The sequence below is a fragment of the Somniosus microcephalus genome, chromosome 28, assembly GCF_052327205.1.
Source record: "Somniosus microcephalus isolate GS21.2 chromosome 28, FLI_Smic_1.0, whole genome shotgun sequence".
In the NCBI taxonomy this organism is placed as follows: domain Eukaryota; kingdom Metazoa; phylum Chordata; class Chondrichthyes; order Squaliformes; family Somniosidae; genus Somniosus; species Somniosus microcephalus.
Window position 1 is genome coordinate 15443342 of NC_141014.1, and position 14444 is coordinate 15457785.

The 14444-nt window shown below is 50.2% G+C and overlaps 1 protein-coding gene across 1 annotated transcript in view; it reads right to left on the minus strand.

Moving 5' to 3' along the window:
- Positions 1-14444, minus strand: part of mei1 (meiotic double-stranded break formation protein 1) — a 247894-nt gene that overhangs the window by 28960 nt on the left and 204490 nt on the right. The window contains exons 24-26 of the mRNA XM_085969507.1: positions 12994-13104; positions 5522-5691; positions 4342-4420 (exon numbers count right to left, since the gene is read on the minus strand). Coding sequence (XP_085825633.1) covers positions 4342-4420; positions 5522-5691; positions 12994-13104 — 360 coding nt within the window. The remainder of the gene's footprint in view (positions 1-4341; positions 4421-5521; positions 5692-12993; positions 13105-14444) is intronic.

Sequence of the window (14444 nt, forward strand, 5' to 3'; positions counted from 1 at the left end):
TATTAATCATGAAGAATCTATGTGCGAGCGTGATCTTGGGCCTAGATTTCCAGTGCAACCACCAAAGCATCACGCTCAAGTACGGTGGGTCCCAGCTGCCCCTCACAGTGTGCGGTCTGGCTACCCTGAAGGTAAAGCCGCCTTCGCTATTCGCGAACCTAACCCCTAACTGCCGGCCAATAGCGACCAAAAGCAGGAGGTACAGCTGGGAGGACAGGCGGTTTATCGCGACCGAGGTAGACAGGCTCCTGAAAGAGCGCATTATTGAACGCAGCAACAGCCCGTGGCGCGCCCAAGTGGTAGTGGTAAGGGGTAGCGAGAAGAAACGGATGGTGATCGACTATAGCCAAACGATCAACAGGCACACCCAACTAGACGCCTACCCGCTACCCCGCATATCAGAAATGGTGAACCAAATCGCCCAATACCGGGTGTTCTCCACCATCGACCTCAAGTCAGCGTACCACCAGCTCCCTATCAGACCAGAGGACCGCCCGTACACCGCCTTCGAGGCGAACGGACGCCTCTACCAATTCCTCAGAGTCCCCTTTGGGGTGACGAATGGGGTCTCGGTCTTCCAGAGGGAGATGGACCGCATGGTCGATGACCACCACTTGCAGGCAACCTTCCCCTACCTCGACAACGTCACCATCTGCGGTCACAACCAGCAGGATCACGACTCGAACCTCGAGAGGTTCCTGGAAACCGCACAAAAACTCAACCTCACCTACAACGAGGACAAGTGCGTTTTCAACACCACGCGTCTCTGCATACTAGGCAGCGTGGTGGAGAATGGGGAAATCGGACCAGACCCCGACCGATTGCGCCCCCTACGGGAGCTGCCCCTGCCCAACACTCCCAAAGCCCTGAAAAGGTGCCTGGGGTTATTTTCTTATTATTCCCAATGGGTCCCCAACTACTGCGACAAAGCCCGCCCCCTCTTGAAAGCATCCTCTTTTCCGCTCTCTGCTGAGGCCCACGCCGCCTTCAAAAGCATTAAGCAGGATATTGAGCGGGCCACGCTACAGGCAGTGGACGAGAACACTCCCTTTCAAGTGGAAAGTGATGCGTCTGACTTTGCCTTGGCGGCCACCCTCAACCAGGGAGGGCAGCCCGTAGCTTTCTTCTCGAGGACCCTCCAAGGGCCCGAGATCAGACACTCCTCCGTAGAAAAGGAGGCCCAAGCCATCGTGGAGGCAGTGCGCCACTACCTAGCCGGCAAACGCTTCACCCTACTTACCGACCAGCGGTCGGTAGCGTTTATGTTCAATAATAAACAGAGGGGGAAGATTAAAAATGATAAGATTCTTAGGTGGCGGATCGAGCTCTCCACCTTCGAGTATGACATCATTTACCGGCCAGGGGCCCTTAACGAATCCCCTGACGCCCTCTCACGAGGGATGTGTGCCAGCGCCACCGGGGATCGGCTACAGACCCTCCACAACGACCTCTGCCACCCAGGGGTCACGCGGCTGTTCCACTTCATAAAGTCCCGTAACTTACCCTACTCGATTGAGGAAGTTCGGTCTCTGACCAGGAACTGCCGCACTTGCGCTGAGTGCAAGCCTCGGTTCTACCGCCCAGATAGAGCCCACTTAATCAAAGCTACACGGCCCTTTGAGCGGCTCAGCTTAGATTTCAAGGGCCCCCTCCCGTCAGTCGACCGCAATGTTTACTTCCTGAACATTGTGGACGAATACTCCCGTTTCCCATTCGCCTTCCCCTGCCCAGACATGACCAGCGCCACGGTCATTAAATGCCTCAACAGCCTGTTCTGCCTGTTCGGTATGCCGAGCTACATCCATACGGATAGGGGGGCGTCCTTCATGAGTGAAGAGCTACGCCAGTACATGCTGTCCAGGGGGATCGCCACAAGCCGTACCACCAGCTACAACCCCCGGGGTAACGGTCAAGTGGAGCGAGAGAACGGGACAGTATGGAAAGCAGTCACTCTAGCTCTAAGGACCAAGGGCCTCCCTATCTCCCGCTGGCAGGAAGTCCTCTCAAATGTGCTCCATTCGATACGGTCGCTATTGTGTACTGCCACTAATGCCACGCCTCATGAACGAATGTTTGTCTTTCCCCGGAAATCCACCTCAGGCGTATCCATGCCGTCATGGCTCTCCACCCCAGGTCCGGTATTCGTGCGAAGGCATGTGAGGGGCCACAAGACGGACCCTCTCGTGGAGCCAGTGCACCTACTCCACGCCAACCCCCAATACGCGTATGTCCGGCACGCCGACGGAAGGGAGGACACCGTGTCCATAAAAGACGTCGCCCCAGCCGGTAACGACAACAACCACGGCAATAGCAACAACAACGATCACAGCAACTCTTACCCACCCACTACTCTTTCATCACCCCCGGAAGAACATCGACCAACGGCACCCCCACCAACTACCCCTTCAACAACCCTGGCGGCACCCCCGGCAGAGACCCAGGAGGCCACCGGGGACACCCAGCCGACACCACAACAGCCACGTCGGTCGCAGAGGACTATCAAACCCCCGAGCAGACTAAATCTATAGAAGGGGTGAATGTGATGAAATATTCCATTCATCACTGCCTGTGACTGTGGTTGGTTTCAGGTTTCAGTTCCCTTACCTCAGTTCCGTCTCCTCACCATTGTATTGTATATTGTAATGTATTGTGTGTAGGGCTCCGCCCATACCTGGCCCCTATGTAAGCAAGCTCAGTCTGGCCTCATATCCAGTACTGCAGACCTCCAGATGGAAGATACCTCTCTCCACTGCGTGTTACCTTCTAAGTTAATAAAAGCCTTGTTTTGTTTCGCTAACATCGAGTCTCGGAATTATTGAGGCACATCACAGATATCTTCCCTTAGCCACTAGCTTCTTTAAACTGCATTTCCACTTCAGATTCAGGATGCTGCAAGTCCTTACACATGTCTCCATCCAGTCTGACCTCATTACCTCTCCCATCACTGACAGATCACTTCTGTCATCCCTACTTCACCTGCCATCTATTCCATCAGCATCGGTGCCCTTGAAACTAATGACCAAGTACAGGATTTTACCTGCTACTTGGTGTGGTTCAGTACAGGAGTGGCCAACTTCTTCTATTCTGAAGTACAGCTCTTATCCGGTATTTATATTGCCAGTAACGCTTCCCCCCAAGCCCCCCACCCGAGTTGCTGAACCACCATGAGTGTGACCTTCTGCTGGCTGTTTCTTGCGTGTGCAGCAAGTAGCTGTGCTAGCAGGAGGTGGATGCAGGAAGTGGTGGCATCAAGAAAGGAATAGTGGGAGGCGTGAAATAATATCCCATAAGAAGCTTTGAGCAACAGAAAGCACAGCTCAGCAGCAAGAAACTTGTGAGTCAAACATACACAATGAAAAATAAATCCGTGTATTGTGAGGAAAGGCCATTTTTATTTATAATAATTTGAATAATCATTAAATTGTGGAAATGAAATGAGGACAAATGAGATTAATCTCCAGGACACTGCTGGGAGCAAACCCAGGAGAAAAACCATAGGGGGCATTAAACTGGCGGAGAAATTGGCTAACCCCCGAAAACGAGCATGGGGATCGTGTTACGCGATTAACCCGTAACCATTTATTGCGTTGTAGGCTGCACGGTAAATTTGTGCTGCCTGTTGCTTTACATGATTGCTGCATGCTGCCAGCGCTACCCGTGCCGTTCATTGGCAGCACGCATCATCAGGGGGCCCCGACATTGCGAGTGGCTAGTGCTACTTAAAGGCAGCCTGCACCTCTTAAAGGGGAGGTGCATTGTGGCTGCAAGAAGCGGCGGGAGTCATTTGAAAATGGAGTCTGTGCTCCGATACTTTTGAGCAATGGCTGAACATGTGAGAGAGCAAGCACCAAGATTTTCAGACACTGCACTAGAGGTCTTGGTGGAAGAGGTGGAAAGAATGAGAGATCTCCTGTATCCACAGAGGGGCAGGAGGCCCTCCAGACAGATGTTCAGGAGGCAGTGCGAAGGACATAAGAAATAAGAGCAGGATAGGGACGGAGGTCAATGCCAGAAATGTTGCTCCAGGAACGTGAATACAAGTTCTTCCCCCACCCCCATTGTGTTTTAAAAAATAATTCTTTATTAGTTAGAAAAATATTGGAGGTGGCAAAAAAAGGCTGTTTGACTGACAGTCAAGAGTCATCCAATCGGGTAACCAAAGAGTCTGTTCACTTTCCGATTGGCGTAGGAAGGTGGTGCACTGTGAGGATGGACATGTTGGGCGACTAATTGTGAGAGCGTGAGAAGCGAGGCGGGAAGTCATGTGATGAAACCTTCCATGAACATGTTCAACCAGAGTTGGTAACTCACAGATTCGGAAAAAAAACAGGATGAGCCCACCTTGTAGCAGTGAGGTGTCCTTTTTGAAGCTGATGCAGTGGAGGATCTTATTCAAATTCACACTGACAGTCCTGTGAACCTGTATAATCCATACCCAACAGAATAAATTACAATTTTAATATCAGAAAACGAACTAAATGATTTCCTAGAGAAAAAATTAACAGCAACAACCAAAGCAATAACCAAGGTAAGTCTCTCAGTCTTTTTGTGACATTTATACTAGTATCTCCTAAGTTATTAGCACAAAATATAAAAACTATAATGTTTTCATTATTTTGTTTACATGGTCACAAATGGCTGTCACAGATGTTGGGATGATTCACACCATTAGCATGTTCCTAGACTCACTTTCAAACTGGTAATTGGCTTGAAATTACAAGGGATTATGTTATTGCAGTGGATCACAAGTGCATACTCCCGTGACAACAGCATGTATCTGAAATAAGACTTTACTTTATTGGTCTCCAAGCGGACAATCTCATACATGTTTCAACTCACGAAAAGAGACAAATGTAGATAGCCAATGCTTTGAAAACGAGCACAGAAACAGGTTGCAAAAATTCCTCTATTCAAAGTCAGGTGCTCTGGGTTGGAGGGGGAGGGGTTCAGCAATTACTAGTATTACTGAGGTACAATCTTTGTAACTTTTAATTTCTTATAAGATATTGTAATGGCCTAAAAATTCAGGAGCGCCCATTTATGAGCACTCGGGGGACTCAGGGTACATACCCTGCGCCAGAATGGAGGGGTCCGATGAGCCCCAGATATTGGACCTTGGACCTCAATAAAAAGTGGATGGATGGGACCATCAAACAGGAGACAGCAGGCTCCAGAGAAGCAGACAGGCAGGGTGGGTTACCCAAAGTGGAAACCAGGTATGGAAGACGACAAAAAGTTTAAAAAATATATAAAAAGTAAATGGTTGATAAAATACTTATCTGTAAGGTTTCTTATCTAAAAATGACATAAACAAGATGGCAACATAGTTGGGACAGACACCTTAGAAACTTGCTGCACAGAACATGATTAAACATTTGGACAACAGGAAGTGCAGAAATGCACAAGATTTTTAAAATATATAAATACATTTTATTAGTTATTCACTCCAGCAATACATTCTAAAATAAGGTCTAGACTTTTTAGGAAACTTTTCTACTGCTTTAATGAGTGTATTACTAACCTCGGACTTGCTGTTGGTCTGGTTTTGGACTAAAGAGCCTATTAATAACCAGACAGAGCAGACCAGGACATCAGGGAGAGGTTCAAGGGTAGTTTGCTCTGACCAGCTCAGCTCTAAGATCTTCTCCAGTAACTCCATCAGAGAGGAATTAGACAGTAACATAGACACAACTGCATAATTAACAATGAGTACATTTTAAATGCTTATATATATATTTATATATTGCTTTGTTTTTTGCAAACTGACCCAAAATAAATATTGAAATGCATTTGATAGCCTGATTTATTTTAGAAAATGCCCCAAAACTCTTAGCATGGATTTTTCTCTGCTATCCTAACCTAAATCAGGCAAGATAGCGGTGGAAATTGGGCGGCAAGGCCTACCAATGTATTCCTGCCCCAACCTCAATTTTCCTATGCCCATCCCAGCTGGTAAGGCCATTGTCCACCCCTTTCCTGTTTGTCACACGTAAATGACGGTGAGGAGGTAGGCATCAGTAAATCACCCAATGAGCATTTGTGCTATCACTGAAACCAATAACCACAGGAGTCACCAGAACAGGGGTAGCAGTAACACTTATACTTAGCAGCAGCAGGCCCCCTACTTCATTGGTTGGAGGGGGAGGGCCAAGAAATGACCTCCTCTCCCTCCTTAATGATCCCAATCAGGATCCATTTCGTGATCTTCAGTGCAAAATGTGATTTTTCCTTTGGGGCTCTTCCCCTCTGATTTTGGCTCATGCCTCTTCTGGTGCTGCAGCATTACTGCCTTTATCTCAACAACAATGGGTTCTATCTTGGTGACTGGGTGCTCATCCTGCATACCTCATCCAAGGTAGGGAACTGGGCCAGGGTCAGGGTGGGTTTGGGGTGGTAGGCAGAAGTCCTGTCCCAACCCTCCTGCAGTGGGATTAGAAAAATCCAACCCATAGGGGGAAAATTCGGTTGCTTTGCACCTCCTGTTAGCACCCTAAGAGGGCACTAATGGGGTGGAAGGCAACTAGCGCCCGGGCACAGTGATTTTTGCGCCACTCGTGAAATTGATGAGACATTTTGCGGCAGTGCTAAACACTACCGCCACGATCTCCTGCGCCCACAGATCGTGACGTCAGTCGAGCGTGCAACACCCCAGACCGGATATTGAGTGGCGCCCCCTGCCTTTCTGCCTGCCGCTAGTAATGACAGGTTGAGGGGAACGTTTTGCAGTCGGGAAGGGACTGGGGGAGCGCTATTTAAAGACGACCGCTTCCTGCCTTTTTTGTCGGTGACGTTTTTGCACCACACATTCTGAGAGAGGGAGAGAGAGAGACACTTCTGGAGAGATTCAACGCTGTGTGAAGGAGTTTTGGGTACTGAGCAGCACTTTGCAGGTTCATTTTGATTTGCCCTTCCTTGCATCGATTTAGAAGAGACTGTGGGGGCTGCACTCTGAGCTCTTTCCCTGGGCCTCTCCATTGTTCTTTCCAGCAGATTTGATGTACAGGTCTCTCCAGGCCGAGATTCAAGGCTGCAATGAGCAGGGTGTGGATGGAGAGCAAGATCGACCCTCCCCTTTAAGAACTGGCCGGCGCCAGTATGTCTGTGTTCCATTGCTGACTGACATCACATGAGCTTCGCCAGCGCTCTGAGTTAGCGCCTCACTCCTCAGCATTAGAGCCTTAAGACAGGTGTGTAGCACATGATTTAGCACTTCAATCACCTCCAGGGGCAATAGAAGCCAAGTTTGCAGTCGGAGGCGATAATTTGCACCAGGCGCTAAACTTTGCGCCCGGCCGATAATTGCGCCCCAAATGGGACGATACCGAATTTTTCCCCCATAATCTTTAACACGTTCCAATGTATTTCATTTGCTTTCCCCATCTTTAGGACACACGTCATATCCTGATTGAGAGGACAAGTAGGTATGCAACAGGCTCCCAGGTCTCTGGCATACTCTTCTTGACCCAGTTGTTAGGAGATGTATAAAAGCAGCTCAGTGTGCCTCACCCACTCACTTCCTGCGCAGTGGCTGAACTACAACATGACAACGCCCAGTGGGATGTATAAGATCAGCAACCAGAGAATGTTTTGCGAGAACGGTCTCTTATCACTAGCCCATTCTGTTTCGTACCTCTTTACTTGTATCTTTATCTTCAATAAACTTAACATGGAGAGGAAAATATAGGTAATTGCTGGGGAAGAACCCAAACGCTTTTCTCTACATTTAACCCATTTATGCTGACATTGGTTGAAGAACAGTGGGAAGATGTACTGTACTGACATCAGTCAACTTGTTTGCACAAAATTCATCAAAATGATTGCAAAAGAATAATTTTACTTAGGCCTAGAAATTCAGTATTGCCACGTTTGGGGCGCTACAGCCGGGTGTTCGCTAAATTTAGTGCCGGGTGCAACTTAGCGCCACCTTCGCCGAAATTGAGTTGCATTGCCCCAAGAGGTTGTTGCTGCGCTAAAGCAGGCAGTGCACGACTATCATAAGGCGCTAAGCCGGCGAGCCGAGGCGTTACCAGCGAGGGCGGGCGCAGCGCAGGTGCGGCCAGTTATAGATTGCAGGCAGACACGCTGGCGCTGGTCAGCTCTTAAAGGGGGAGGGTCGATTTGTTTTGCTGCCACGCCCTGCCTGCAGCCCTGAATCTAGGCCTTGACAGACCTGCTTCAACAACTCAACGCCCACGACCATGGAGAAGGCCAGGGAGCGAGCCCAGCGCTTTAGTGAGGGTGCCCTGAAGGTCCTGGTTGGCGCAGTGGAGCGCAGGCGACCTATCCTCTTTCCTGACAGTGGCAGGAGGCCACTGCCCAGCGAATACAGAAAAGCTTGGAGGGAGGTGGCACACAGAGTGACCTCCAGCAGCATGGTCCCCAGGACCCCAACGCAATGCAGGAAGAAGTTCAACGACCTCACTCGGGTTGTCAGTGTGAGTACCCTTTCCAGTATCCTCTTCATCCCTGCATGTGCACCTCACTTTATGGCCAAAGGGTCCTGAAAGCCCCAATACCCAGCCCTCATCCAACACCTATGGGACTCTCATGAAAATCACATGCACATTCACCACTTTACACACTGTCAGGGTTATTCCACCATGGGAGGCAGTGCAGCCAAGATCAGGGCTTGACACTGTTGGGGCTATTCCACCATGGGAGTCAGTGCAGGCAAGATCAGGGCTTGACACCGTCAGGGTTATTCCACCATGGGAGGCAGTGCAGCCAAGATCAGGGCTTGACACTGTCGGGGCTATTCCACCATGGGAGGCAGTGCAGGCAAGATCAGGGCTTGACACTGTCAGGGCTATTCCACCATGGGAGGCAGTGCAGCCAAGATCAGGGCTTGACACTGTCAGGACTATTCCACCATGGGAGGCAGTGCAGGCAAGATCAGGGCTTGACACTGTACTCCGAGCCCGTCCTTTCTCTTGCAGGGCAAGCTGGCCCACAATCGCAGGCAGCAGCTACGGACCGGGGGGAGGCCGTCCTGAACTTACAGACCTCAGTGACCTGGAACAGTGAGTGGAGCGAATTATGGGAGGCCGGCTGATTGGCCCCGTCGCCACTGGAGATGCCGACCCCGTTCTGGACAGCAATGGTAAGGTCATCACCTTTTTGACCTCTCTTTCCACCTGTGCCTCACAGCAGCATCCTTTGCCACTCTCAAACCAATGCAGTGCATTGCAGCACTCATGCCTCCCTCGCTGCCGCCCTGTCCTCACTCTAAAGCAACTCTTGTGCCTCCCTGCTTTCAGATGCTGAATCGCCAGGTGAGGAGACGGGCCCTCAAGCTGGCACTGTGAGTGAATCGGAAGGCGAGGAGGAGGAAGAGGAAGCCGGACCATCAGTGCCACCCTCAGCCGAGGCAGCCCATGGCCATGATGGGGACACGTCTTCCCTGGAGGGGAGCGGGGGGGGGGGGGGTCTGATGACGGTGAAGCTCCGGGGCCCAGCGGGCTGCAGCAACGCGGGAGGGGTAGGGAAGCTCGGCGGCCTTCTCCCCGGAGGGTGAGTTCGGCCTCCAGTCCTGCTACAGTGAGCGCAGAGGAGGTGCGGCTCCTTGGTGAAATGGGCGCCCAGGCTGAGCGCAGGCACATTGAGCTCATGGCTGCAGTGGCAAGGATGCCTGACTGCATAGAGTCACTGGCAAGGAGTGTGCAGGAATTCGGGGCAGCACAGGCCAGGAGTGTGCAGGAATTTGGGGCAGCACAGGCCAGGAGTCTACAGGAGGTCGCTGCATCACAGGCCAGAAGTTAGCAGGAGGTCGCTGCATCACAGGCCAGGAGTCAGCAGGACATCGCTGCATCATATGCGGCTTCCAGCCAAGTGCTTAGTCGTGCCATGCATTCACTGGCTGGTCTGATGCAGACAGAGATCAGGGCCACACGGGCACTGCAGCTGCCACCACCCGTAGGACAGACTGCTGCCGCCCAAGCAGAGTTGGAGCAGTCAGCAGCCGGGCCCTCCATGCCCAGAGCTGGTCCAGGCCGTCCCCCAAGGGCATCTGCCGACTCACTATCTGACCCTCAGCAGCCTTCCCCCAGCCTTGCTGCAGCCACTGGGGTCCCATTGAGGAGGAGCTGCAGGGCGGGAAGGGGCCAATCGCGCAAGCAAGGCGGATCACCCTCGCAGGCCAAAAAGTAGGAGGTGTGGCAAAATGTTGAGTTTTTTATGAAGGCCGAGAATGTTGTGTTTGTTTTTTATGAAGGCCGAGGATCATGGTCATTTTTGTTTCACTGTTTTGTTCATTTTCTCCAGGTTGTGAGAGCCAGTCGACTGTTTTTTGGGGGGTTTCTCTGTATTTGTTTGTCATGCGGGAAGGGCACAGAGTTTGTTAAATAAAGAATTGTCTTTATTCAGATTGTTCATGTTTGCACTTTGAACTATTTGTTGCCTTGACCGCCTCAGGGTTTGCGGAGCGTCTCCATTCATGTTCTTTCAATGGCACAAGCCATTCCCTGAGAGGGGGCCTAAGACCGACTTGCAATAAGCCGCTGACGGACGGCCCTTGCACTTTGTGCCTCCCTCCCGTCTTGGTGCTCCTCCTCCTCCTCTGGTGGTCCTCCAATGTCTGCTGGCAGTGGCTGAGTCCTGAGGATAGCCAGGTTGTGCAGGATGCAGCACACTACAACGAAATGGGAGACTCGCTCAGGCGAGTACTGTAGGGCTCCCCCGGAATGGTCCAGACAGCGGAACCGTTGCTTCAGCACGCCGATTGTGTGCTCAATGATGTTCCTGGTCGCTTGATGGCTGTCACTGTATCGTTCTTCAGCAGGGGTGGTGGGTGCACAGAGTGGGGTCATCGGCCAGGTGCACAAAGGATAGCCCTTGTCCCCGAGAAGCCAGCCTCCTGGGTGAGCCGGGGCTTCAAAAATGTCTGCCACAGAAGTCTGGCGCAGGATGAAGGCGTCGTGGCTACTGCCAGGAAAGCGGGCATTCACAGCTAGTATGAGCTGCCTGTGGTCACAAACCAACTACACGTTCAGCGAATGGTAGCCCTTCCGGTTGCGGTAATCCTCGGCATTCTCTAGAGGCGCCCGCAAAGCCACATGCGTGCAGTCAATGGCGCCCTGGACCATGGGGAAGCTCGCTATTCTTGCAAATCCCATTGCATGCTCTTGCTGCTTGTCCGGGGTCATGGGGAAGGAAATGTACTGACGTCTCCTTCTGAAGAGGGCATTCGTGACCTGGCGGATGCAGTAATGCACCGCGAACTGGGAGATATTGGCAATGTGCCCAGTAGCGGATTGGAAGGAGCCGGTGGCATAGAAGTTGAGAACCACTGTCACCTTCACCGCCACCGACAGAGACGTCCTGCTCCTCAGCTGAGGCTGCAGATTTCTCTGAAGCAGGTGGCAGATCTCCGTGACCACCTCCCTTCTGAATCGAAGCCTCCGAATGCACTGCTCCTCAGACATGTTGAAGTAGGAGAAGTGGTGTCGGTATATCCTGGGAGGGTAAAGCCTCCTGTGCCGACGCCTGTTGGCCCTGATTGGCACTCTCTCTCGGCATCTCTGAGCCCTTTCAATGCAATGCAGAAACCCAACGTTTCCACCCATTGCAGCCCCCATTATATGTGGCCACTCAAGGCTATGGCACTGAGAAATAAATCCAACTGCAAAGCACTGACCTGAAGCCAGAAGTACCTGTGCGAGCGATGAGTCAAAGCAGAAAGCTCTCTCCCTTTGTCTCTCTCCAAATCTCTCTCTCTCACACAGAAGGAGTGGAACAAAATGGCTGCCACAAAGAATGCAGGAAGAGTCCCCTTTAAATAGCGCCCCCCCCCCAGCCCCACAGTGACTGGGAACCGTTCCACTCAACCAGTCGCTGGGAGCGCCAGGCGCAAAGGGGGGCGCCACTGAAGTTCCGGTCCGGGGCGCACCAAGGGCGTTGCACCATGAAATGACGTCAGGATCTGCGTGTGCAGCTGAGCGGGCGCTGCGGTTTTGCGCCGCCGCTAGTTCTTGACTCAAGTTCACGAGGGGCACAGATCGCGCCGCGCCCGGGCGCTAGCCGCTTCGCGCCCCACTTCTCGCCCTCTTAAGGCGCTAGCGGCTGGCGCTAACAACTGAATTTCTAGGCCTTAATCTTTAAACAGTGCCATTTAAGGGTAAATATTCCAATTGCATTCTCCTGGCATGGAGCCCCACAGGAGCACCTATTAGAAAATTCCACACTGCAGCCTGTAACTTTCTGTCCTGTTGGTTTGATGGATGAAAGATCTGGGCTAAGCCGCAATGGGAGTGGACAATCCAAAAATTAATGCTTTCAAAAAAGAACGCACATTTATATGGCAGCTTTCACATCTTCAGGATGACTCAAAGTGATTCACAACCTTTGTCGGCAAACCCAGCAGCCAATTTGTCCCACAAAGGTACAGGAAACTCTTTTTTATCCGGCATCGATGGGACCGGCGTGGTGCCGGTTTATCAAAAAGTCCGGATTACAGAGAGGTATAGTTCAAAGGTACGAGAGCTCCGTACACAGCAACAAATCCAGGCTTCCCTGTTGCTTAGCAACAAGTGCAGGAACCCCGGCCACAGACCAAGAGTCCCTGTTGCTTAGCAACAAGTGCAGGAACCCCAGTTACACAGCCACAGGTCCAGGAACGGCCACTAATATGAAGTAAAACTTACCTGAACCTACTCCTGAATTTTGCCGGTTAAGAGATTTCCGGTTATTTAGGTGCCGGTAAATCGAGAGTTTCCTGTAATTGAACGGCCAGATAATCTTTACTCTCAATAGAGAATGTACAACACATCTGGAAGGTAGTGTAACAGATTGTGAAGGATTATACCCAGTAGGAAACCAAAGAAAGAAGCAAAGAAAGATTGAAGATGGTCAGAGAATCATGAGATGTCACTTATAAGCTGCTTTGCCAAAACTCACAAGTGACTTGAATCTCAGCAAGTGGACTTTTCCATTGTTTCCCTGAACCTGAAACTGACACTGAAAGTGTATAAAGCTCCAGATTTCTTTCTGTTTAATTACCTCTGTTTCTGTTGGAGGTTGAGGTCTGTTTCAAACTGCAGTAGAAGAAATTGAAAGCCGGTTGTAGGATTTCTGTGCTCAAGGCTTTGCATTTTCCTGCCAAGTTACTCACTTTAAGAATACAAACAAAGCATTCATTTTTAAATTCAGCATTATTTTCAATTTAACCAAGCATTATAATATGTGCATAATTATACAAATACTGAACATAGCTAAAGGACAAAAATGCCAGTGTGTTAAAATGTGCTCTTCATTATTATTTTTGAAAACACATTAATTTCTGATTTACTGTACATAGAACATCCAAATTTGGAGTTGGAAAATGGCTAACACATGACATCAACATAAATGTAATAATACATACTACCATTTATTTTGCTTTATACGATATCACAGCTTACAATTAATTACTTCGTGAATTGCAGTGACTGTTGTTATGTGGGCAAAGGTATCAGTACTTCCGCACGAGTAACAACCCCCCAAACGGCAATCAGATGATTGACCAGTTAAAATTTTGTTTGGGATGTTAATGGTTAAAGGAGAAATCTTGGTCAAGATAACCCAAAACTCACTGCTCTTTTTCAACTAGAGTCATGGGGCGGAGAATTTAACTGGCCAAAGAGTGTTGTGCTGAGAGTTCCGTTGGGGCCCCAATAAAGGCCACAAGACAGCCCAAAACAAAGGTAATTGATCCCGCTGATCACCTGTCTCTCGGGGCTTTTACTGGCACCTCAACAGAATTCATGTCAGCTCTCAGCTCTATATCTGTTTGAGGACCTAGCCCTATCCGCTGATAAGGAAAATTCACGGCAATTTATGCAACTAATTAGACCCATACAGAGGCCACAATTGTTATTTTTATTTAATTTTTACATTATTTTTCTATAATGACGAGTCGATTTCCTGTGGCACTGCACACGGGGAGTCAAGGCTAAGTGCAGTTTTCAACTCAAGGAGGGTTAGCAGGTGGACGACACAAAGCTGGGTGGGCGTGTGTGCTGTGAGGAGGATGCCGAGAAACTACAGGATGATTTGGACAGGTTGGGTGATTGGGCAGAAGCATGGCAGATGCAATATAACGTGGATAAATGCGAGGTTATCCACTTTGGTGGCAAAAACAGGAAGGCAGATTATTATCTGAATGGCAATAGATTGGGAGAAGGGGAAGTGCAACGAGACCTGGGCGTCCTTGTGCACCAGTCGCTGAAGGTAAGCATGCAGGTGCAGCAGGCAGTTAAGGCGGCAAATGGTATGTTGGCCTTCGTAGCGAGAGGGTTTGAGTACAAGAACAAGGATGTCTTGCTGCAGTTGTACAGGGCCTTGGTGAGACCACATCTTGAGTATTGTGTCGTCTTCTTCTTAGGCAGTCCCTCGGAACCAAGGATGACTTGCTTCCACACTAAAAATTAGTTCTCAGGTGACTGATGAGTCCAATGCGGGACCTACAGTCT